General features: G+C 41.7%; 2 protein-coding genes across 2 annotated transcripts in view; one reads left to right on the forward strand and one right to left on the reverse strand.

Moving 5' to 3' along the window:
• The first annotated feature begins 2,272 nt into the window (after window positions 1-2,272).
• On the forward strand, window positions 2,273-8,064 carry LOC116988909 (neuferricin). The gene is made up of 4 exons (XM_033045938.1): window positions 2,273-2,695; window positions 3,350-3,490; window positions 5,352-5,538; window positions 6,380-8,064. The coding sequence occupies exons 1-4, from the start codon at window positions 2,419-2,421 to the stop codon at window positions 6,588-6,590; spliced, it is 816 nt and encodes a 271-aa protein (XP_032901829.1). The 5' UTR covers window positions 2,273-2,418; the 3' UTR covers window positions 6,591-8,064.
• A 201-nt stretch (window positions 8,065-8,265) lies between these two features.
• ankfy1 (ankyrin repeat and FYVE domain containing 1) overlaps window positions 8,266-24,379 on the reverse strand; it is a 58,663-nt gene continuing 42,549 nt past the window's right edge. The window contains exons 19-25 of the mRNA XM_033045936.1: window positions 23,691-23,867; window positions 22,385-22,532; window positions 20,988-21,078; window positions 19,626-19,750; window positions 18,120-18,266; window positions 15,772-15,862; window positions 8,266-11,023 (exon numbers count right to left, since the gene is read on the reverse strand). Coding sequence (XP_032901827.1) covers window positions 10,891-11,023; window positions 15,772-15,862; window positions 18,120-18,266; window positions 19,626-19,750; window positions 20,988-21,078; window positions 22,385-22,532; window positions 23,691-23,867 — 912 coding nt within the window. The 3' untranslated portion in view covers window positions 8,266-10,890. The remainder of the gene's footprint in view (window positions 11,024-15,771; window positions 15,863-18,119; window positions 18,267-19,625; window positions 19,751-20,987; window positions 21,079-22,384; window positions 22,533-23,690; window positions 23,868-24,379) is intronic.

Consider the following 24,379-nt stretch of genomic DNA (forward strand, 5'->3'; position numbering starts at 1 on the left):
CCCTCTACCAACACTCTCCTCCGCCTAGCGGAGTTGGTCCTTACTTAACCAAAGGTTATCTAGTATCTTTGCTCTTAATTGCGTACAGTTTTGGTCTCCTAATCTGAGGAAGGACATTATTGCCATAGAGGGAGTACAGAGAAGGTTCACCAGACTGATTCCTGGGATGTCAGGACTTTCATATGGAGAAAGACTGAATAGACTCGGTTTGTACTCGCTAGAATTTAGGAGATTGAGGGGGGATCTTATAGAAACTTACAAAATTCTTAAGGGGTTGGACAGGCTAGATGCAGGAAGATTGTTCCCGATGTTGGGGAAGTCCAGAACAAGGGGTCACAGTTTAAGGATAAGGGGAAAATCTTTTAGGACCGAGATGAGAAAAACATTTTTCACACAGAGAGTGGTGAATCTCTGGATTCACTGGCACAGAATGTAGTTGAGGCCAGTTCATTGGCTATATTTAAGAGGGAGTTAGATGTGGACCTTGTGGCTAAAGGGATCAGGGGGTATGGAGAGAAGGCAGGTACAGGATACTGAGTTGGATGATCAGCCATGATCATATTGAATGGTGGTGCAGGCTCGAAGGGCCGAATGGCCTACTCCTGCACCTATTTTCTATGTTAACACCTTTGACTGCTCGCACTTCCTCCAGATTCAAGTCGTAACCATGGTCACTGACTTGGGCCCCACATATGCCTGTCTCTCTAATGGGCTACGTCGAGCAATGCCTGTTCCATGCGTACACTGGCCCTTTCCCCAAACTATCTCTCTTGCTCCCCCCAATCGCAACAGGGACAGAGTCCCCCTTGCCCTCGCCGTTCACCCCATCAGCAGTCGCATACAGCCCTTAATCCTCTGACATTTTCACCACCTCCAACGGGATGCCAGCACTAGCCACGTCTCCCATCTCCACCCCTTTCCGCCTTCCACAGACCGTTCCATCCACAACTCCCTGGTTATCTTGTCCCTTACCACCCAACCCCCCATCTCCCCCCCCCCCCCCCCCCCAGGTACCTTCTCTTGCAACTGCAGGAGATGCAACACATGTCCCTTTACCTCCCCCCTTGACTCCACCCAAGGACCCTGACAGTCTTTTCAGGTTAGGCAGAGGTTCACTTGCACCTCCTCCAACTTCATCTACTGTATCCGTTGTTCCAGGTGTGGATTCCCATATATCGGCGAGACCAAGCACAGGCTTGGCGATCATTTCGCTGAACACCTCCGCTCTGTCCACCTAAGCCTACCTGATTTCTGGTTGTTAAACACTTTAACTCCCCTTCCCATTCCCACACTGACTTTTCTGTCCTGGGCCACCTCCATTGTCAAAGTGAGGCCCAGCGCAAATTGGAGGAACAGCACCAAATATTTCGCTTGAGCAACTTACACCCCAACGGTATGAACATTGACTTCCCTAACTTCAAGTAACCCTTGCTTTCCATCTCTCTCTCCATGCCTTCCCCTTCCTAGTTCTCCGACCAGTCTGACTGTGTCCCAGATTACATTTGATCTGTTTGTGTTGTTGTTATCTTCTCCTAGCTAACAATGATCTATTTGTTAGCTAGGAATGCCCTGGCATTCCCTCTCTTTCTATCCCTCCCGCACCCAAATCGCACTAGCATCTCATTTGTACCCAACAAACAGCTAACAATGGCCTGTTTCCTTTATCATCGTTACGTTTTTGCATATCCTTTATTCATTGTTCTTTATCTCTCTCCATCATCGTCTATATCTCTCGTTTCCCTTATCCCTAACCCTTCCTTCTCTCCAGAGATGCTGCTTGTCCCGCTGAGTTACTCCAGCTTTTTGTGTCTATCCTTGTTTGTGTACTTGTTGTCTGGTGTTGTTTCCATTGTGCCTGGATTGTATTGGTGCTGCTTTCCACATTTGCAAAGAACTTAAAAATGTCATTATCCCACCATGCTGTCAATTTCACATGGTCCATATATCTGATTTTTCATTTTTCTTGACATCTCTATCTCCATTTCCGAAGAGGTCGTTTGTGGAGAAGCTTTCTCATATTTGGCTGTCCTCAGAACCCTCTCCATCTTGCATGTGCTGCACGATGCCATGCACGCCGTTGTTCTATGAACCCAAGGTGGTAATTTTACAGTGACAGCAAGAGCGGACTGTCACTTTAAGGGAAGGTGCTGCCGGCGCGGTTACTTTAAGAAGAGCTGTCTTTCAGAACTAACACTTCAATGGAACGTCAAGTTACTGAACTTGCAACCTAAAACGGAGGAAATTGTAGTGTTGGTCCTTCAGGAGAGTGTATTTTCTGTCACTTCAGACAGAAGAGGAGTTACTCTCTTGTCAGTCTGCATCGATGACTGTGCACTTGTGTGCAGGTTACTGAGGCTCTACTGTAGCTTCCGGGACCGGCCTGCGGAGAGCCCGGACACGGGCGGCCGAGCGGCGGAGATGCTGCGCTCCCTTGTGCTGGGTGCCGCCTGCGCTGCCGCCGCCGCGCTGCTGCTACCCTCCGGCGTGTGGCAGCTGCTGAGCCGCGGCCTGGCGCAGTGGTCGGAGCCGGAGACGGCTTCCCCGCACGGCCGCCTCTTCAGCAAGGCCGAGCTGAGCCACTACTGCGGCGGGAAGGGCAGCCCAGGGCTATATCTGGCCGTGCTGGGCCAGGTGTTCGACGTGAGGAAAGGCACCAAACACTACGGGCCGAGCGGCTCCTATCGCTTCTTCGCAGGTGCGGAAGAGGCAGCGAGAGGGGCGGGGGTTTTGACTTGGTTTGTTGGCCCTGCAGCTTCGCCTCAAACACCTGGCGCTGCCACTTGCTCTTCCCCATTGAGCAGGCTGTTGCCCGGGAGCTTCACGTCTCCCTGGACCGGCAGCGTAACACCCTGCCCTGGTCACCAGCAACACCTCTCTATCCCCCCCCTTGCTAACGCCAGTGGCCGTGTTGAAATGCTGCAGCTTCTGATTGCCTTTCCAAACCCCACCTGTGTGGTTTTAAAACCCTTCGTTTGGAAAACAAAAGTCTGGATCTCACTTCGCCCGTCCCCGCCTTCAATTAGGTTTAGGTTTGTTTAGGTTTATTAATGTCAGTTGTAAAAATTTGGGTCGAGATGGAACGGAAAGTAGCCTCGCTTATGGAAGCAAGGACGTTCAGAAGCCCGATAACAGATGGGAAGTTGTTCTTTGGTCAGGCGGTGTGCCTTTTCATGCTACATGTACCCCCTGCCGAACAGGAGTAGGGAGCAGAAAGAGAGCCGTAGTGGGACGTCGTTCATTATTTTGGATGCTCAATAGGCCAAATGGCTTGTTTATCGCAATATTGCTGACTAATCTGTGCAAAATGCCATCTGTGAAACTAAACTGGGGTTCTGTTGCTAATGAACAGGTCGAGATGCCAGTAGAGCTTTTGTGAGCGGTGATTTCACTGACAGTGGTCTAGTGGATGACGTATCAGGACTCTCCCCCACTGAAATGCTCTCTCTCCAGGACTGGCTCATCTTCTATAAGAGAGAGTACATTTATAAAGGTAAGTCTATTGAGAGAAAGGTTGACAAAAAACAAATGTGGGTGAAATAGCTATGTCAGTTAGGAAGATGTGAAGTCTGCAAGCTCGACCTCGGATGTGAAATCACCACTTGGTGTGACATCTCCTCTCGTCATATCCAACACTGATCTATCCGACGTTCTGTAGTCTACCCACCAGAACAATGAGCCTAGGTTCGGGTCAGAACCAAACTCGCTCATGGGCAAACTCCACCAGTGATCTATCTTGCCTTCTAACTGAGAGCAATGGCCAGAGAAGCCGTTTGATTTTAAGAGGCAGGTGAATTGCATTGAATCATCTCTGTCTGAAGTTATTTTTGTTTTGAGCAGACATTAACGGAACAAGCTTATTTGTTACCAATTTTGCTCGGCGAGCTAGTGAAAATTTATCAATTTCCAGAAGCACCAATCCCGCTTCTCCCTTTTGTAGCATTCCGAAGGAACTATTTCCTCCTGGATGCTGCAGGTCTCTCTACATCTCTCCCTACACCCTTTCTGCACCTTCCCCTTGACTCCCTCCCTCCCCCCCTTCCCATTCTCCAAGGCCCAGGTGAAGCAGCCATTGAACTACCTCGGATTTAATGTATTGTAATTGTTGCTCCTGATGCGACATTTTACATTGGAGAAACTAACCTCAGATTTGAGCATGGATTTGCAGAGGACCTGCGTTCAGGCTGCAGCAATGATCCCGACCTTCCAGTTGCATTTCAGTTTATCTCTCCATCTCTCTGTTCTTGCCCTGTTACAACACAATGCAAGCTGAAGGAACACCACTTCCTCTTTTGACCACATTGCAACCTTCCAGCCTCAACATTGCGATGGATGGTGCCAGACTGGGCCCACTAAATGAACTGGCCTCATGGTCCCTGTGCATACGATCTTACTAGCCCTCTGTATTCTCATGTCCAGTAGCAAGGGTGTAAGGTCTCATGGATCAACACATGCAGTGAATGGATGGATATAGATAACATGCAGCCAGATAAGAGCTGCGTGTTTGGCACAGACACTGTCATTCCTATTTTCCAATCTTTGTGTTCCCTTGCCCTCTCATTCAAACGTGATTGCATCTGACTGAAGATATGCTAAGAGGAATGTGTTCTCTGCTTGGTCGGGAATTAGTAAGGATTTAACATTTGTGAACTGAGATGAGAACTCTTCATTTAATATGTGAATCTTTAAAATTTGCTTCAAACCCGAGGTGAATGATTGTCAGTGTATTCACGGCTGTGATTGATAGATTTTGGATACTGTGGGGATCAATAAGAACACAAAGTCAAGTTAAGTTTTATTTAATATCTTGGGCACATTCTACCATATCTGTTTATTAATTTTCCAGAATGAGCACCTTTGGTGCTGCCAGCATTAATTACCCATCCCTAATTTCCTTTTGAACAAGGATGTATGCCATGTATATAGTCAACCCTGTAGGGTAGTTTCAGAAACACACCCAATAGTGAACCAGGTCGTTTTAAAAACAGAAATGTATTTGTTGTCATTGTTACTCATTATGGTTGACCTCCAGCATCCAGATTATGAAATGATCTTAAATTGCAGAGTTACTGGTGGAATTTGAACTCTGATCTCTGATAACCTGTCTGGCAACATAACCACCACTGTAGTTGTATGTTAAAAATGTTTCCGGTTGGGTTGAAACAATTCAGCCTACTTCCTCCTAAAGTATACTTACTGTACTGAACTTGAGTATTTAGTAGTAGTGAGCCATTTCTTTTTTACCAGTTAGATCTGTTGCTCAGATTCCAGTTTTCCAATTAGTTTATTGGACCTTTTTACTGAGCATTTATCAAGCCACATAACAAAAGCAATTTTCTTTAACCTCCTCCAAGGCAGATTAGCTGGAACATATTATGACCATAATGGTGAACCAACCCAAGCCCTCATCCATGCAGAGCAGCTCACAGAGCAAGGAAGGAAACTGAAGGCAGAGTCTGAATGGGAAAACAAACAGTTTCCTCCCTGCAATTCGGAATGGACTTCCACCAAAGGCGGCAGAGTTTGGTGCTCGACTTACAGGTCAGACATTTGTTCTTTCCACTAATCTATGGCCTGGTGGAAGTCGGTCCCATTTGTGTTTTGACTCTAATGATGATGAACCTATTGGTGGAGCTGGTTGGATATTGTCTTCTACTACATGGAGATCAAGATTTAAAACGTCTTCCCCAAGAATTTGCACATTATGAACAGATCATTTGGTTTATCTGATTCATCCAACCTTCGAACATATCAGTCCCATTCCCTATGTAACCCATTTTCTCACACACCCCTTGGGTTAAGTACCTTTTCATCCTTTTTCTATCTGACCTCCTCACTAACTTCACAGCAGCCATGTAACCCATATGAACATCATTGGGTGTGGAAAAAAAATTGGAGCATCAGGGGGGAAAACAACAAGATCACAGGGAGAAAATGTGTAAACTCCACACAGACGGCAGCCAAGGTCAGGAACGAACTCGAGTCACAAGTTGAGGCAGCAGTGCTAACTGCTGCGCCACTGTGTTACTCTCAGTAAAGTTGGGCAACTTTATTGGATCATACTGTGTGCTCGGCCCTTGTTGTATTGTTCACTCTGATAGGAGTGACTGGATCTGGCCTCTCTTGCACATAATTGCAGCCAATCCACTTCGAGCAAACATGCATTAAAATTTTCTCCCAAGCACCCTGCAGTAACAAGAACACGGTTTTGCAACACACACAGTTGCCCTTGCAGTACAAAGCCGGTGGAAAAGCAGGGGGGAGCGAGAGGTATGGACAAAGAAGCTGCCTCAGAGATAAGAGTGAGTGGTTGCTTATGAACAGGACAAGTTACACCTTCATAGAATCCTAAAACACTGAATAGTAATCTTTCTCTTTCCAGTGGAGGAATAGAAAGGAATTGGGTTGGAGTCCCACGCAAATTGTACACGGCTGGATCAAAGAACCATCGCTGTGCCTGTGTGCGTACAGACGGACCAGCATTGAATCAACCTGATTCAGCTCACTCCAGAGGAGACCTGGACAACCCTGCCCTGCGAGAATATCCAGGATGCCACAGCCTTTCACACTTTTGTGCCATTGTGGATGAATAGTGTTCTCTTGTCGGCCAGCATAGAGGCCATCAATATTTAAACTTTTATATAAATGGGTGGCGGGGGGAAAAAAAAAATCAGTCAAGGAGAATATTCCTTTATGGGTATTGTTCTTGATGCTTGACTGAATAATAGTGTCACGATCGTATTGAGGGTTTGGAGGGGAACGTGTAGTTTTGTTTCCAATTAAGTTGATTCCTTGCATTATCCTTTCCCCTGCAGTCTTGAGTTCCTAAACTGCCTCTGATGTTAAACAAATTCTTGCAAAACAAAATGTAGAAAAGTGGGCAGCAATGTCATCAATAGTCATGAGAGTTTCTGAACTCCATGATTCACCATTGCTCATCATAAATCAAACCCACTATTGATGCCTCACCCTGTTATTCACATTTTGTAGTTGAGTCACTCTCCTCAATGCCCATGGACCAGAGTTGGAAAACCTATGGTGCAACAGGCAGAATCAGATGCTGTAACTAATGTGCACGGCAGTGAATCAACACAACTGAGCTCACAGGAGATCTGGACTATCCTGCCCTGTAGACATACTTGTGTTGTGACCCTTTAAGATTCACATTATTGTGGGTGAAGTTTAAATAAAATTATCAATGCAAAACCGTTTAACTAACAGAGGGCTGATTGTATAGTTTTTTTTTCTAAGAGTGCTTAATAGAAATGGCTGTACTTTTCTTTCAAGGGCAAGATGAAGCCAAATTATGCATTTCATTTTATACTTGACTCAGGTGACCACTTGTACTTTATCGTTTGACTTAACGTTCTGGGGACAATGGTGCACAAGTGCCAAATTACATAGCTGCTCGTGCTTTTTCATTGCTTTATTTTTGTTGGATTTCCAGCTGCTGCTGTGCTGCTGTGGGTTTATTAACACATTACTGCACAGATTGCAGCTGAATGAAACTGCTGCTGTGCACATAGCCATCTCTGCTCTTGAAAGCCTGCAAGTTGACCCTTTGATAAATTTACTCAAGGATGCTAGAGCCTGCAATTCTGAGCTACTTGCAGCTAGTCCCGATTCCAGTTGTAATCTTTTGATTCTCTCCCCCCACCCTAAAGATAAGCATCGATCTTCATAAGGTGGCTTTATCCCTGAAACAGAGATAAAGGTACCTTCCTTTTCATCTCATGGTATTATATACCATCACCTTGGACAGGTGATGGTATATAATACCATGAGACGAAAAGGAAGAATTGAAGTATGCATTGCTTCTTCCTGGATATGTACATCTGTTCCATCTGTGAACAATCAGGCTTAAGGCTACTTGTACTCCATTCCTGAGAGAGATTGTACTGACCATGACCAAAAGTAATGGCATTATGGCATGATACTCAGCACTGTGGGATGTTAAGTACTGATGTTAAGTTTGCTGTTCAAACGAATAGGCACTGTAAATATGCAAATTTTATATTTTTCATAATGTAGGCAACCAGATGCAAATTAAATTTACTGTTTACTGTATGGCGTGTCTGTGTATATTTAAAAATACATCAAAGGAGCTGTGGTGGCTTCCAAATCACACTGACATGTATTAGTGTTCTGACATTTCACAGGAATACCCATTAAAGTAACACTGATCCATAGCTCAAGCCACATCTACACATGATTCTGGTCTATGACCACCTTTCATCACCATGACCGAGAATTACAGAGTAAGGCTTGTGTTACCAAAGCTGGCTATATTGATCATCTCTATATCCGTAAGCACCAGTGTTAGCAACATCCTGGATAATCAATGTTGCTGCACTGACTTATTTGCCTACACACTGTAAACATAAGTAAACATACATTATTATGGGACAATTGTGCAACAGGTTTAAATGCAAGTGCAAAACAGATCTCTTCTAACACTGAAAAATGAAGTGGAGATAAAGTCCAAAATAAAAGTTTTAACCCATTGAGCACTAGCTGCTCAAACAGATCTCTATAAATTCATTTGTTCTTTTGTAATATTCTGTGGATTTATTCATAAAGCACTGCTCATTATAGAAGGTTTGGATGAACGTGGAGCATTGATGTTTGACAAGATGCAGTCCTCAATGGATTGAGATTACTCATTACTCAGCAGACTAAAAGACCATAGGCACTGGAAGGAGTAGGGAGTAGATGGAATAAGATGTTGGTGCTTTTGCTGCAATTTGACCGCCACAAGCAATTGCTGACCTAATGGGTAGTTTGTTCCTACCAGGACAACAGCCTGTGACTGTGGTTGCAGGAATTAACTGGAAATCTAGTTTAATAGGCAAACAATAAGCAATGTTGGCCGATTATTGCTCAACCGATCCACATGCTGAACTGATACAGAAATCACAAAGGCAATGCTTCTATTGATTGATCTCAATGAACATCCATTAACTGAACCATTAAATTAATCCTTGAAACATCGTAGGATTGAAGGATCCCTGATTTTTGTTACACCCATTACTTATTGCTTTCAATGTCACAGGCCAACACCTGAAAGCACGGAGTATCTGGAAAAACGGTTACTAAAATCTAATGCTAGATCGGATCGGTTGTGTCTTGGCTCTGCAAGAATCAGCAAGCTTGGCTTTGTTTCTGGCAAGCTTTAGCATGATTATAATTGGGCAAATTAGTGAAATAACATAGCTACCCTAGGATGTTTAGCAAACAAGACCATGAAATAAGAACATAATCATGTCGAGTAAATAGTGTCTTCAATCGACCCCATCATTAAACTTTAAAGGGAATTTAATACTACCACATTAGTTCAAAGCAATTGTTGTTAGCCAGAAGTCTCCAATAGAGTTTAATTATATAAGCAGCTTCACAAGGCACACAAGCTGCATTACAAATGCACCAACATCGTATTACACGTGGAATGTTATTCGACAAGTTGCTGACTTCAACAAATAAATGAATGTAAACCTTTCCAAAGTTCTAGTTTACCCTTCATCCCGTCAATAAGCGCAGAGGAAGCAATATTACAGATTATATCAGAATTATATATGGGATGTCAATGTAAGATATCAACTATTCAGGCTCAAAGCAGCAGGGTTTATATTCGAATGGATTAAGTTATAATGCAATGGGAAATTTTGCCAAAACACATTAAAGCATTGTTTAGCACTGCACAAACTGCTTAAAATACATTTTGTTCTGAAAAATTTTACACAATTTTCACTGCATGTCATGCAGCAAATCTTGACAAAGTGGAATCGTTTTCAAAATGTAACATTCTCTTGTTCAGGGATGGCCAGAGTATCATTCACACATAACAAAAGTGGCTTCTTTGTGACTTATGACCAAAGCTTAATGTGTGCGCCCAGCACCCGATGGATTAATGACTCACATGGCAGGGTTTCCAGCAAACTAATCTCCCCTATTCTAGTTGGAGCACATCCATTACCCAGTGAGGTGATCCTAGAACAAGCCGCATGCCAAGTCTGCACTGCTCCTTACAAGGGGAATCCAGTAAACAGACCTACTGAACTAAAACTGAAATTAATGAAAAGGCAAAACATTCTGTTCAAATACTATAGGCTACAGAATTAGCTTCCTAAAGATTAGTTTGTTACTGTACTAAGCAGATATATTTTTTTAAAGTTATGTTTTAACAGTTTAAAAGAAATGATATTCTACCACAGAGTAGGCTATGCATTTAGTTCAAATATATGCCATTTCCCTTTTTAAATGCACAGCCACTGTACTGGTAAAATAAATTAGTGTTACCAATTTCTTCCCAGAGAGAGCTAATCAGCAAGTCAATTGCTGTCATGTATAGATGAAGAATGAGCATTCTAAATTGAAGCATTTGCCGTACATGGTCCATGTGAGAAGTGGATAGTCAATACCCTCAAGGGATTGTTGAGTTAGTCTACACTGTCACAAGTGTGACTTCACAATGATATTGAAGATTATATTTTGAATGGATCTGGGGAAGGGAAAAAGCATTACCTATGATTAATGAGCAAGGATTTAAAAAAATACAAAGTAGAACAGAACTGGAGTGTGCTCATTTGAAACACCCCCAGGTCCTGAATATTTCTACCATACAACCCTGTAAGAATAGGCTCATACCAATCCCAGCCAGAAGCACCTGCACTCAACTCTGAGTGATTCACGTGGCTATGCATTTGCTCATTCATTAATGCCATCAAGTCCCTTATTACAATCAAACAGCATAATTTCAATCTGAGTAATACAATGCAATCTTCAAGTGTTTAGACTTTTCTTTAAAGGTGCTAGTCCAATTCGACCTTCCAGCTGCTGGAAAAGGCATTGTGTAGTGCTGGTAAAACACAAACAAGAGAGCAACTCTAACAAGTACTAAGAGACTCCACCCAGTGTCAGGACATCGAAGCATATGTCGCACACTCGTACAGGCTTGTTCAAATCAAACTTGATGATGGGAATTTCCTTCATTGAACACTTGTGGCACAGCAATCGTCCACAATGGCGGCTGTGAAGACAAAGAGTAATCAGGTCAACAATGAGCAGCCCTGGAAGCAGCACAACCTTCCCCACACCATCTTTTCATCAGTTACATATCTTTATAAGTGTTATTAGACAGTACCATCTCCTTTGCTGGCAGCCTGTGACACAATAGACTATTGCAATTAAACCATCTTTTTTCTGGAGTGAAATGAAAGAAGTAAAATAGTTTCAAAATATGTTGAAGACAGACAGGATACAGACAACTATTTAATTAGCTGTTCAAACATGGCATGAATAAAATTCAATTTCCCAATTCCGTGTCACTCCAAGCACTTATAATTAATGGTTTCATTAAAGAATCATTGTAATACTGGGAAACATTGCAGCTAGTTTGCACAATGGCACAAACATAGTGTGAGCAGACAGATAATAACATAAGCTGTGGATTGTTATTGGACTGTGCTCTGGAAGAACAACTCTGTTCTTCAAACAACAGTAAAGGTTTTTCCTTTTCCACTTACCAAGCACTGTCTCACCTAAAAGACAGCACTCCTGGGGCTGTAATACCCTTTGGTTAGACCTCTGGAGCCCAGTTTCTGTGATCAGGTGGCTGGAATCCTCATCTTTCTCACTCAGAGGGTGGTGTGTTACTAAACCAAGCCACAAACTCCTGAAATCATTTAAGCTTTGAGAAGTTGGCATCAAAACTAACTAGGTTTAAAAGCAGTTTAAATGGGTGTACCAGAGTATAAATGTCAGGAACTTGGTCATCATTCTAAAGTTTTTAAGTTCTAAAAGCAATATTAAGCTATTTTTTTTTTTTTTTGGATTGTTACACTATTAAGCTACAGAAAACAAGCGCTGTCAGTTAAGCTAATTGGATAATTATTTAACCAGATATGGGGACAGATACTGGTGTAGCTGTAACTAAGTAGCGCTGAAAACAACGATTGTACCTGGGCAACCCTGGTCTCCATCCTATCAGACATTTCCTTTGCTTCTCCATTGCAATTTAAAATGCACATGATTTCTCCATCGAGTTCTTCACAGATTTGGTGGACATGTTATGTTAATTTACATAGTTGCTATCCAATATGCGGTTTGGTATTTTGTCTTTTGTTTCAGATTTCTCGCATCTGCCAATTCTTTTTCCTCATCTAAAGTCTGTAATTTCAATATTTTACGTTGTTTCCCTACTTTGACCCATTTACTGTGGCTCTGTTAACATTATATACACTCTCCCTTAGTATCACACTGCACTTGCCATCACGTTTTTAATGTACTCCTCAAATTTCATCCTGCCCAAACTCTCCCATATTTGGAGTACTGCGTACAGTTCTAGTCACCCAGTTACAGACAGGATGCCATTAAACTGGAATGGGTACAAAAACGATTTATAAGGATGTTACTGAGTCTGCAGGGTTTGAACTGTAAGAAGAGACTGGGTCTAATTTTCCCTGGAGTGCAGGAGGCACAAAAAATACTGGTATTGCTTTATTATAATCACATATATGGAGATAAAGAAAACCAGTTTGCATACAATCCAGGCAAGTCATACCATATACGAGTACAACAGATGGTGCACAAAGAGAAAGGAAACAAAGTGCAGAATATATCAAAAATAGTAGGGAATTAGAAAACAAAGGGGCGAAGAATTTAAATCACAAGAATAAAAGTGTACAAGGTAAGGTAAAGGGAGTAAAGACCAACAGATTGACTGGGAAAAAGGGCCATGAAATGTCACTGGCAAGTCGATCAAGGCCGTTTATACATTAAAAAACACGAGGGTAATTCAGGATAAGGTCGGGTGACTCACTGACAGAGGAGGAAATTTGTGCTTGGTTCAGAGGATGTAGGCAAGCTATTAAAAGTGTACTCCGCAATTGGATTCACCAAGAGGGGCATGGAGAACAGTGAGATCAGTGGATGGTACACCCATACACTAAGGCAGTTTGAAATCAAAAGGTGATCATTTTAGGTTTCTTCAGAAGGATAAATGGTGGATAATTCCCCAGGGCCTGGTGGGATCTATCCAAGGCTATTGAGGGGCACCAGAGGAAAGAGTGCAAAGGCCCCAACAAAGATATTTGTATCCTCTCTAGTCGCAGGCAAAGTTCCGGAGGGCAGGAAAGGAGCAACAACAGTCCTGTTGCTTTGTTTAAGGGAAATTGAAATAATCCAGGAAATAATTATAGGCCAGTGAACTGCAGGACAACGGTGGGGAAGCTATTGGAGAGGATTCCTCAGGATATGATTTAGTTGCATTTGGAAGAGAATGCAATCAATAGGGACAGTCAGCATGGCTTTGCCTGCAGCAGATCACTTCTTACTAAATTGATCGAGTTTTTTGAGGAGGCATCAAACGTTAGTGATAAAGTTTGGGCAGTGGATATTGTCCACCTAGATTTTAGAAAGGCATTTGATAAGGTGCCTCATTGTAGGCTAATCGAGAAAATTAAGATGCATGGGGCCCATGCTGACTTGATAGTTTGGATTCAGGCCTGGCTTATTAGTCGAAGACAGAGGGTAGAATGATGTTGCTCTAGCTGCAGGTCTGTGACCAATGATATTCTGCAGGGTAAGGGACGGCTGTGATATACAAACAGTTGTAGGCAGTGAGGAAGACTGTAGAAGGATAGTGGGATAGGTTACAGATATGGGCAGAGAAATGACAGACAGACAGAGTTTAATCCATGTGAGCTGTTGGACTTTGATATTTCGAATACAAGGTGAGTGTATAAAGTTAGTCATTAATGTACAGAGGGATCTTGGAGTCCAAGTCCATAGCACTGTCATAGATAGAGTGGTAAAGAAGGCGTCTGGTATGCTTGCCTTCAGCAGTTGAGCAATTGAGTACAAGAGTCAGGCAGTTATGTTGCACCTTTGGTTAGGTTGTATTTGGAGTGGTGTGTGCATTAATGAATGCCCCATTAGAGGAGGGACGTGGAGGGTTTGGAGAGGGTGCAGAGAAGGTTTATCTGAATGTTGCCTGAATTAGAAGATATTAGCTATAAGAAAAGATTGGACAAACTTGGATGTTTTCTCTGGAGTGATGGAGATTGAAGGGAGATCTGACAAAATTATGTAAACTTCTGAGGCACACAGCTAGGTAGACAGACCTTGTCCCCAGCGTGGAGATGTCAAAGGCATAGCTAGGTATAGGGTACTGCAAAGGCATAGCTAGGTATAGGGTATAGCTTTAAGGTGAGAGGGGGAAAGTTTAAAGGAGATATATGGGCAGGTTTTTTTGTTTTACGAGAATACTGGATGCCTGGAACTAGCTGGCAGGGGTTGTGGTGGAAACAGATCTTAAAGTGGTGTTTAGATAGGCCTTTTAGATGGATATGCAAGGAATGGAGGGGATATAGTGGTTAGTTTAATTAGCTTAACTGTTCAGCATAGACATTGTGGGCCGAAGGACCTGTTCATGTGCTATACATTTCTACAAATCTAAAGAAATGGCTCCCGAAGTAGTTGGTGCACTGTTGTGGGTTTTCAAAATCTTAGTCTCTGCAAATTCCCAATGAATTGGAAATCTGCAAATGTAGCACAGCTATTCAATAAACAAGAAAGTAGACTTGCAGTGAGCTAGTGAGCCTATAATGTGTCAATGGGGAAAGGTTGGAGTAGATTATTTAAAGCTAGGTTGTCATTTAAAAGACAAAATATGAAAGAGAACGTGTATTTGACAAATCTGTTAAAACTTTTACAAGAGGATTGACAGGGTCGACAATGGATTTCAAATAAAAGACATGAAGTAACGTTGTGGCTTATAAATATAGTGTGGGGGATAATATTAATAGAAATAAAGGATTGGTTAATGGACAAAACAGCTAGGCAGAATGGTAGTTTCCTCGATGGCAATCTTTAACTAGTGGGGTAGGCAAGGGATCAATGCTGGGGTCTCAGCCATTTAGAATCTCTCTTCGTGATTAAAATAAAAGGACTGTGTATGGAGTCCACATTTGCTGATGTTACAAAGTTCAGTGGGAAAGGTGGTTATAGAAGAGGAAAGATTCTGCAAAGGCCCACAGGTAGGTTCGGCAAAAGAGCCAATGGAGCATAATGTTGAAAGATGCAAACATATTCACTGTGGTGGGATGAATAGAAAAGCAGATTTAAATGGTGTGAGACTAATGAATGCTGTATTCAGAGAGCTGGCTGTCCTTGTTCCAGGGAAAGTTAGCATGTTATTAATGCAAGACGGATGGGTTACAAAAGAAGGGAGGTTTTACTACATTTGTTCAGAGTTCACTCGGAGTACAATATATAGTTTTCATTTTAAGGAAAGATGTTTTGCATTCAAGGCAGTGAAGAGGTGATTTACTCCCTGAGCTTGCCAAGGTAAATGCCACAAGGACATTTCTCCAGTAGGAAACCTATAGCAAGGAGGCACAATCTCAGGATAAAGGCTGTGGAGAAGATGGAATTCATTCTCCAAAGGAGTTATGAATCTTTGGAATTCTTTACCTGACAATGCTGTGGATGCTCTTGAAATAAATTTGCATCCAAGGCTTGCTATTTTTGTACGTCACAAAATTCTGAGGATCAGGCGGACAACAATTAGATCACTGAATGGTGAACAACTTGCATGCCCTATGGCCAATTCCTGCTGCTAATGCAGCTCTAAATGAAGAGCTACCAGACTGGGAGAGGATCCATTCACATTGTGTACAATTTTAAAAGATAAAGTAACATTAGTGTCAGCTTCAAATAATACTGGCAAACTCTTCACACGAGTGAAATGTATTCAAGCTCAAAAACCAAACTCACCAATGGTGCTTGCGCATAGTGACGCCAAACTTGGAGATGCACTCGAAGCAGTTGGAACCATCACACCAAGGGGGCTCCTTTGACAGCATGTCTGAAACAACATTTGAACATCAGAAACCAGATGGTATCCAAGGTTACTTTACAGAATTCCCCCACGTTTGAACAATTTTTCTCAACACCTTTTGTTAACACCCGAGAATTTCAGACCTAATGAACATTATCAACTGCTGAAAATCAAAAATAAAGTAGACATTGTTAAACTGAAGTAAAAAGAAAATGCTCGAATAGCTCAGGTCAGACAGCATTTTTGGAAAAAAAAGTTAACATTTTAGGTCTTGGACCTTTTGTCAGACCCGAGAAAGAATTAGACATCCACACCCTAAGGGTGTGCTGGTAGGTTAATTGCTGCTGAAGATTACTGCTGGGTGTTGGTAGATGGTAAAAGAACCAAAGAGGAACTAATGGCTATGGTGAGAAAATAAGTTGCAAGGTTAGAGGAAAATGGAGAGCCAATGTGACTGCTCCGTTACCAGCCGGCATGGACCCAATAGGCCAAATGCCCTCTATGGCATTGAATAATAATCAGGATGAATCTTCCCAGCTCATGTTTGAACCAACACCATGAAAATTCACAAGCTACATGTGGAGTCAATGTCGAGGATGCATGGTGCTAATCCTTCCGGAAAATGACACAGCTGTCTTTGGTGGGTGTTTCCACACTGATTGATGGCATCACCAATTTGGCACAGTTCTGTCCTCTGACTGATGCTTCATTAGACCACTCTAATTTGACATGACATGACCCAAAACATCACCCATTCCTTCTCTCCAGAGATGCTGCCTGTCCCACTGAGTTACTCCAGCATTTTGTGTCTACCTAATTTGCTATGAATTACATGTCAGTAAGAATGACCAAGTGAGCCTTTATAATATCTGAATGTGGAGTTACTACACCAGTTTATAATAGAAATGCTAACAAATTGAAAGAAAACCAGGTAACCAACTTTCTCTCAATCCATTGATAATTTTATTCAAAATTAAACTATTTTTCTATACACAAATCACAATAATCAAATTCAGCTTTGTAATCAGTTAGAAATCAAAACGCTCGGAGACTTGTATGAATTTGGAAAATTACTATCATTTCAACAATTACAACTGAAATATAATTTGAGAAATAATCAATATTTTAAATATCTTCAAATGTGTGACTATCTGAAAAAATACACAAAAGACTATCATAACATGCCTCCAGACTTACTGGACGAAGCAATGAAGACAACGGCCGAATCAGCAAACCTAATATCATACTTATATAACACTATTTTAAATATAGAAATACCTACAACTGACGGTATTAGAAGAGACTGGGAACAAGATCTAGCTATAAAAATTTCAAAAGAGAGCTGGGATAAACACTTACTATATGTGCATAAATGCTCGATCAACGTAAGACACACAGTTTTTATTCAATTCAAAACATTACATTGACTATACTATTCAAAAACCAAAATAAATAAACTTTTCCCTAACGTCTCACCCATTTGTGATAAATGTAAGTCTCATGAAGCTACCATAGCGCACTCTTTTGTTTTTTGTATAAAAATCCAAAAATTCTGGAACTAAATATTTGAAATCTTCACAAAACTATTTAAAATAAAACTGATACCAAAAGCAGAATGGATTCTCTTTGGAATAATGGAAGGTAGCCCTGAACTAAACGTGTCTCAAAAGAATTTATTTAATTACGGGCTAATAATGGGGAAAAAAGCTTATACTCAAATTCTGGAAAAACACTCCTATACCAACAATAAAAATGTGGATTTCAAACATGCTCGAAGCATTACACCTGGAAGATATGAGACTCCTCCTCGCAGGCAAAGCAGACCACTTCCAAAAGACGTGGTCTGCATTTATGGACTTACTCCAAGCATAAGGTGCAACAGTAATTTAAAAAAATAAATGGTGCCAGGATCTGGTAACGGGGGGTGAAAAATATGGTTGGTATATCCCTTTTTGCGGAGTTTTTTTATAATAGAGCGATTGTTTCTTTTTCTTTCTTTCTTTTCTAGGGTCTATTTCTTAACTTTCTTCTCTAACTCTCTTTCTAATGGGCTTTCTTTTCCCAACACTTTCCTGCACCTTCACGACTCTTTCTCACTTTCCTTACTTCTTTTATTTCTATCTTTCTTAAAGCTCAAAAAATGAAGGGGTACAACAAATGTAATAAGATACATGTGGTGTGTATTACTGTAACTTATTGTACTTCTAATAAAAAATAAAAATAAAAAATAAAAAATGAATATATATATTTTTTTTAAAAGCTTTGTAAATCAGTGATGTGTTACCTAGAAGCCGGAAGAGCAGTTGCTTTGTGGCCACCTGGTAATTAAATATGTTGATCCCCTGGTTGTTATTGACACCCAGACGGGCTCCAGCCCGCACAATGGCTCGACACAGATTGGCATTTCCCTTCATGTAAGCCAGCAGCAAGGCTGCCAAAGAAACGGCCACAGGTTAAATAAATAATACTGACAATTATACAGTGCAACATCTGATCCTAATATAACAGTTTTATCCAGGGTTTTATGAACAGGGAAAAAAACCATGCTCAGATCTATAACGGGCTGATTAATAAAAAGTAAGAATAATGATCAATGATTACTGATTTTAAAACCACACCTATTGTGAGCAATCATGGGTTAGGTCGCTGGTTCCCAATCTCAGGCCGTCACGGAGAATTGAAACTGGGCTATGAAGGGCTCTAAAAATGTTTAATTCATGTTTTAACTTAATTTTTATTTATTTAATTTGATTTGTATTTAATGTTTTAATTTGGTGATTTATAAGTTGCATCGCCCAAATAAAATGTATTTGAAAACTTTCATCATTCTGAAAGAATTATCAATTTATTTATCGTGCATCTCCAAAGATGGTTCACGAATCCAAATATTTGATCAATTTTTGGCTGCAGATAAAAACGTTTGGGAGGCACTGGGTTAGGTAGTGCGGAGGATCGTGTACTTGGAGTTGGGTAGACAACCAGCTCACAAGTGCACAGGATATTTATAAATACAGCAGCAAGTCATAACAGCTCCTGTACCAGTAGTCAGGCAACAAGCACCAAAATTACTGAATAGACTTCTCCCGAATGTTGACTTTAAAATATTACCCTCCGATTCATATTCCCGCATTGCGTAAAACCAAGATGCTACCAAGGTGCTATGTGACCGTTCCCAACTGCATCATTTCTGCCTCGTCACTCTGTTCTGGTTTTCCCACCAAAGTTAATTCCTGTACAGATTACAAAATAGCAACAACTCCTTGATCACTGAACAGATACAGAACCAGAGGTTCAGGATGGCCAGGCCAACACCAATTTCAAGAGATCTGAGGGGGGCAACGTCAACGCTGAGGCTCCCTGGCAAACAAACAAATTCAGGAAACGGGCAAGAACATTCAAAATGAACCCAAGACCAGGCAGCACAACTCATTAACTGAAATTTTTAAAAACAGAAAAAAAAAAAATCAGAAATACCCAAAAGACATATAAGCAGCGTTCACATGAAATATAATGAAGCTCTGTTAATCCGACTGTTGGAAAATCCCAATGGTCCAGCATCTGGCTCACCAGATGTTTGCTGCACTCTCCTCTCAACTCACTGGGACCCCAGTACCTATACTCCCTCTCATCTCATGGGGCTCACTGGAAACTTATATCACTCCTTACCATCTAAAGTAAAAGTGAGTCGGGTACAAGGAATAACTCCCAATAGTCCTGGAAATCTGCCATGTCAGATTATCAGAATTCCACTCATTTTTCCAGGAGCTGGTTTCACCAATTTAACACCTACCTGTGTTCCCTTCAGCATCTGGCTTATCGAGTGGGTAGTCAGGCATGCATTCTAAGAAGAGCTCAAAGATGGTTGCTGCATTTTCTTTCCCATAATGTCCCAGGACGTGCATAGGTGACTGTCCCCTGCAGAGCGAGGGGAAAAATAAGTCAGAATGTAAATATCAACAATTAACTGATGAGTACATGAGCCAGGAGATTTGAGGCTGAAATATTGTTGACAATAGAAGCAGGTTAATGATTTGGTATAATTTCACTTTACACTTTTTATGTCTGCACCTCCACGGACTCCTATGTCAAGCTTCTCAAGTTTGCGGACGACACAACCCTGATTGGACTGATCCAGGATGGGGAGGAATCTGCCTACAGACAGGAAGTGACACAGCTGGCGTCCTGGTGCCATCGCAACAACCTGGAGCTCAATGCTCTTAAGACAGTGGAATTGATAGTAGGCTTTAGGAGAGCTCCCCCTCCCCTCACCCCACTCACCATCAACAACGCCACAGTCATACCTGTGGAGTCTTTTAAGTTCCTGGGAACCATCATCTCCAAGGACCTTAAGTAGGGGGCTACCATCGACTCCACAGTCAAAAAGGCACAACAGAGGATGTACTTCCTGCGGCAGCTGAGGAAGCACAATCTGCCACAGGCAATGATGGTCCAATTCTATATGGCCATCGTAGAGTCTGTCCTCGCCTTCTCCATCATGGTCTGGTTTGGTTCAGCTACCAAGCACGACATCCGGAGGCTGCAGCAAATAGTCCGATCAGCTGAGAAGGTTATTGGCTGCAACCTTTTCTCCATTTACGAACTGTACACTGCAAGGGCCAGGAAGCGAGCTGGTAAGATCATCTCTGACCCCTCTCACCCTGGCCACAAACTTTTTGAATCACTTCCCTCTGGAAGGTGACTCCAGACTGTCAAAGCTGCCACAGCCAGACATAAAAAACAGCTTTTTTTCCCCCACGAGTAGTAGCTCCACTCAATAACCAAAAATCTGTAGACTCCTTTTGCTCTGGTATTTTATTTAATTCACGTTTAATCAATAATGTTTTATTATTAATGTTTAATGTTTTATGTATCATTCCTAACTGTCACTGTATGCCATGTTGTCATTTGCGGGAGGAGCACCAAGGCAAATTCCTTGTATGTGAATACTTGGCCAATAAACTTATTCATTTTCAATTTAAATGAATTACCATCTCGATATAAAACAGCAGTAACTTCCTTTTTCAATTGATTTGTCGTCATTCAGAATCCAGCAAGACCATCAGGGATGTCTGAAAATGTATTGCATTTGATGGTATTGTGTCAATTTATAAGGGAGAGACTGATGTGCTAAATTTTCCCCAAATGATCATACCTCAAATTGAAAACTTCAGCATCGATACTACACTCAGTTAGGAGAACACGCACTACGTTGAGGCGTCCATGCATAACCGCCAGGTGAAGGGCTGTAAAAATAAGTTTTAAAAGGTGATCAGTGGTGCTAACAGAAAGCAAACACACCAAGAAAATAAAACAATCGTTCCATTGAGGTTCCAGCTAATACTAATTCCCTTCAGTGAAGTACATCATCAGGATGATGTTCAAAAATTGTCCACTTGAACCTTAACTTTCCCTCGTCAAAAGAGTGATGAATTACTGAGCCCTCTCACTATCAAGAAGCTGGACTGTAATGCACACACAGTTACCCAAAGTGCCTCAACTCCCAAGATCATTGAAGTGATCAGTAATAATTTATTGAAAGAAATAATAGAGGGCAATGGCATTCATTGCATTAATGAATAAACCGCGTAATGATCTGTAATGGGGGGAGCTTCACTCTGCAACTTCTTTCTGAAGTTTCATTCACGACACTGACCATTCTTCGACCACAAGCCCTAAAATGCTATAAAATGTCATCTTGAATCCAAGGACAAAACTGCTGAAAGTCTTGTTGAACAAGAATGAAAGATGAAAGTACCACAATCCTTTTATTTATCCACTGGATGAGGATTGCTGGCAAGGCTGCAGATTATTTTCCACCTGGGTAGGCAACTAAGAGTGAACACTGGTGAATGTGGACTCACAGATGGGCTGGATTCTCCCCACTGGAAAATAACCTGATGCGTTGTCAGCTGTAGTCCACTGCTTTCATGATTAGAGTTTCATAATTTTGTTGTTTGCTTTTAAAAAAAAACCATATTCAGATTTATTTAACCACTTGAATCTGCCAGCATCCATGACGGCATTTCTAGATCAATGGCCCGGAGCTCTGGCTTCTGATCTGTAACCTAATCACTGTTTTCAGAATGATCAACCACTTGTTTTCAAGTACATCTTCAAGTCTTTGACACAGGTTATGGATAAATCACAAATAATTTGGAAATGTGGCCAAATTTTGAAAAGTATTTATGCAGAATACATGCTACTGCGTGAACCATTATCCACACAATATTCCCTCCCCCCTCCCCCCTGCTATGGCATTCTGTACATCATTCTGTCAATGGCTTTTGCCATCAGCTGCTGAGGCCCCATGCTCTGGAACATTCCAAATCCCATCCTCTTCCTTTAGGATGACTCTGACCAAGCCTCTGGTGACACAGTTGCAGTTAAGTGATTTCATTTCTGTGAAATTCCTGGGGAAATTATTACCATGTGAAGGCTTTGCATTTTTATTGTTACTTCCTGCATTTGAGATGAGGAAACAGGTTAAAATGTGTTTATAAATGTAAGCTCAGTACTGTCTTTCAAATCGTTCATTGCCAGGTCCCTTACCGTTGTTTCCATTCTCATCGACAGCAGCAAACTCCACACCGTTCTCCAGCAGCACAGAGCAGATAGTTGGCAGGTCCTGCTGAGCCGCAAGATGGAGGGCAGTCTGACGGTGTTTTGTCAGCTCGTTCACTTTGGCACCTGCAAGCAGCTGGGACACAGGAAAGAGGACATTGGGAATAAGAGACTGCAAGTGACAATCAAGTACTGACTGCATTTAGATTTGCAATGAGAACACACAAATGGAGGCCGTGGGAAGGTGTCCTACGGGTTGGGGCCACAAACTGCAAATTGAAATGTGATATTAAAGCTTAGGGAATGACAGGATACAGATCGAGAGGGGGTGAGGGGGGGTGATATATGGAAGGGGGAAAACAAAGCAAAGAAACCAGATTACCATAGAACAGATTTCCTAGACTCATTGTACAGCATATTTGAAAATTACGCCACCAGTTAAAAAAAAGTAAAATCCCATTTCTAGCTGCTAAGTAAAAGTTCCAGCATAAATCAGCTGTACAGGATTTGAATCTGGGATCTGTTTAATTTTGAAGTTTCTATTCATGTGCAACGACGAGTATATTAACATTTAAATTCAAATGGGTTAAAATATAACACATTAGGACCATGAATAAGCTAACCATGGCTTACACATTTCCTTTTCACTTTTCAAGAACTCTGGGTGCTCCAGAATACTTAATCACTGATGGTTTGAAGTGCAATAGCTGCTGTAGTATAGCAAACACAGCAACTAGTTTACACTCAGCAAGGTCCCATACTCAGCACAGTAATAAGCAGTTAACTTTAATTTTGCAGAAGCAGATAAATATATTTTGATCAGGACATAAGCAACAACATCCCCACACAGCAGCAGCGGGTAGCATACGTTTCCTCAATTCTGGCATTCAGTAATCTTCATACAATAAAGGTCAAAATATATTTTGCCTTCCGAATTGTTATTGAACCTGCACATTGTCTTTCAGTGATTTAAGTACAAGGACAGTAGCTCCAGCTAAACAAGTTTCCAATCGCTCAACATTAAAAAAATCCTCTAGCTTTCCAATCTTTCCTCTGAAGTGTCATTGCATTTTTGCAGCATGGTCCAAGATCCAATAGAAGACAAACAGAGTTTTTCCACGAGTATTTGACCTCCTTACCAAGATATATATTTTTGCAAAAGCACATCTTCGTTAAGAAACTGTTATGTCCATGCTTCAAGGGTTAATGGTACAGTAAGCCAAGAACAATGCCATAAGGAGGACAAGGATAACTGTGAATCCCATTGCCTTTACATTAATCGCCTCGTTCTTACCAGATTCCGGACTATTATCTCAGATCCTGCTTGCACTGCCAGGTGTAATGGTGTAAGCTTGGATGAATCCTGGACGCGCGAGTTCACATTGGCCTGCACACTAATCAGGAATAGAACACTCTCGATGTCAGAGTTCTGCACAGCAATATGAAGAAAGTTCCTCCCCTTGTTATCAATCTGTTGAAGTACAACAGGGAAAAGGCTTATATAACCCAGGGAACATTACACATGACACTGAAACTGTATAGCAGCAAGACTGCCATTAGATTTACAACAAAAACTAAACTAGAACATTTATTTGGAGTATTGCACACAGTTCTGGTTGCCCCATTACAAGAAGCATGTGGAGGCTTCGGAAGGAGTGCATAGGTGGTTTGCCATGATAATGCCTGGATTAGTGGGAATTAGCTACAGGGAGAGGTTGGACAGATTTGGGTTGTTTTCTTTGGAACGGCAGAAATTGTAGGGAGACCTGTTAGAAGCAGATAAAAGAAGAGACATTGGTAGGGTAGGCAAATAGAATCCTTATCTCAGGATGGAAAAATCAAATACTAGTGGGCATGGCTTTAAGGTGAGTAGGGCAAAGTTTAAGAGAGATGTGGGGACATGTTTTCTACAGAGGGTGGTAATTGCCTGGAATGCACTACTGGGGGTGGTGGATGAAGCAGATACATTAGTGGCATTTAAAA

This window comes from Amblyraja radiata, chromosome 28 (assembly GCF_010909765.2).
Source record: "Amblyraja radiata isolate CabotCenter1 chromosome 28, sAmbRad1.1.pri, whole genome shotgun sequence".
Lineage (NCBI taxonomy): Eukaryota > Metazoa > Chordata > Chondrichthyes > Rajiformes > Rajidae > Amblyraja > Amblyraja radiata.

What these genes read in the sequence shown, in the direction of transcription:
- LOC116988909 (XM_033045938.1), top strand. Translation starts at nt 2,419, where the DNA reads ATGCTGCGCTCCCTTGTGCTGGGTGCCGCCTGCGCTGCCGCCGCCGCG. An exon ending in GAGAGAGTACATTTATAAAG is followed by an intron (nt 3,491 to 5,351) that starts GTAAGTCTATTG and finishes ACCTCCTCCAAG; the next exon opens with GCAGATTAGCTGGAACATAT. An exon ending in GTTTGGTGCTCGACTTACAG is followed by an intron (nt 5,539 to 6,379) that starts GTCAGACATTTG and finishes TTCTCTTTCCAG; the next exon opens with TGGAGGAATAGAAAGGAATT.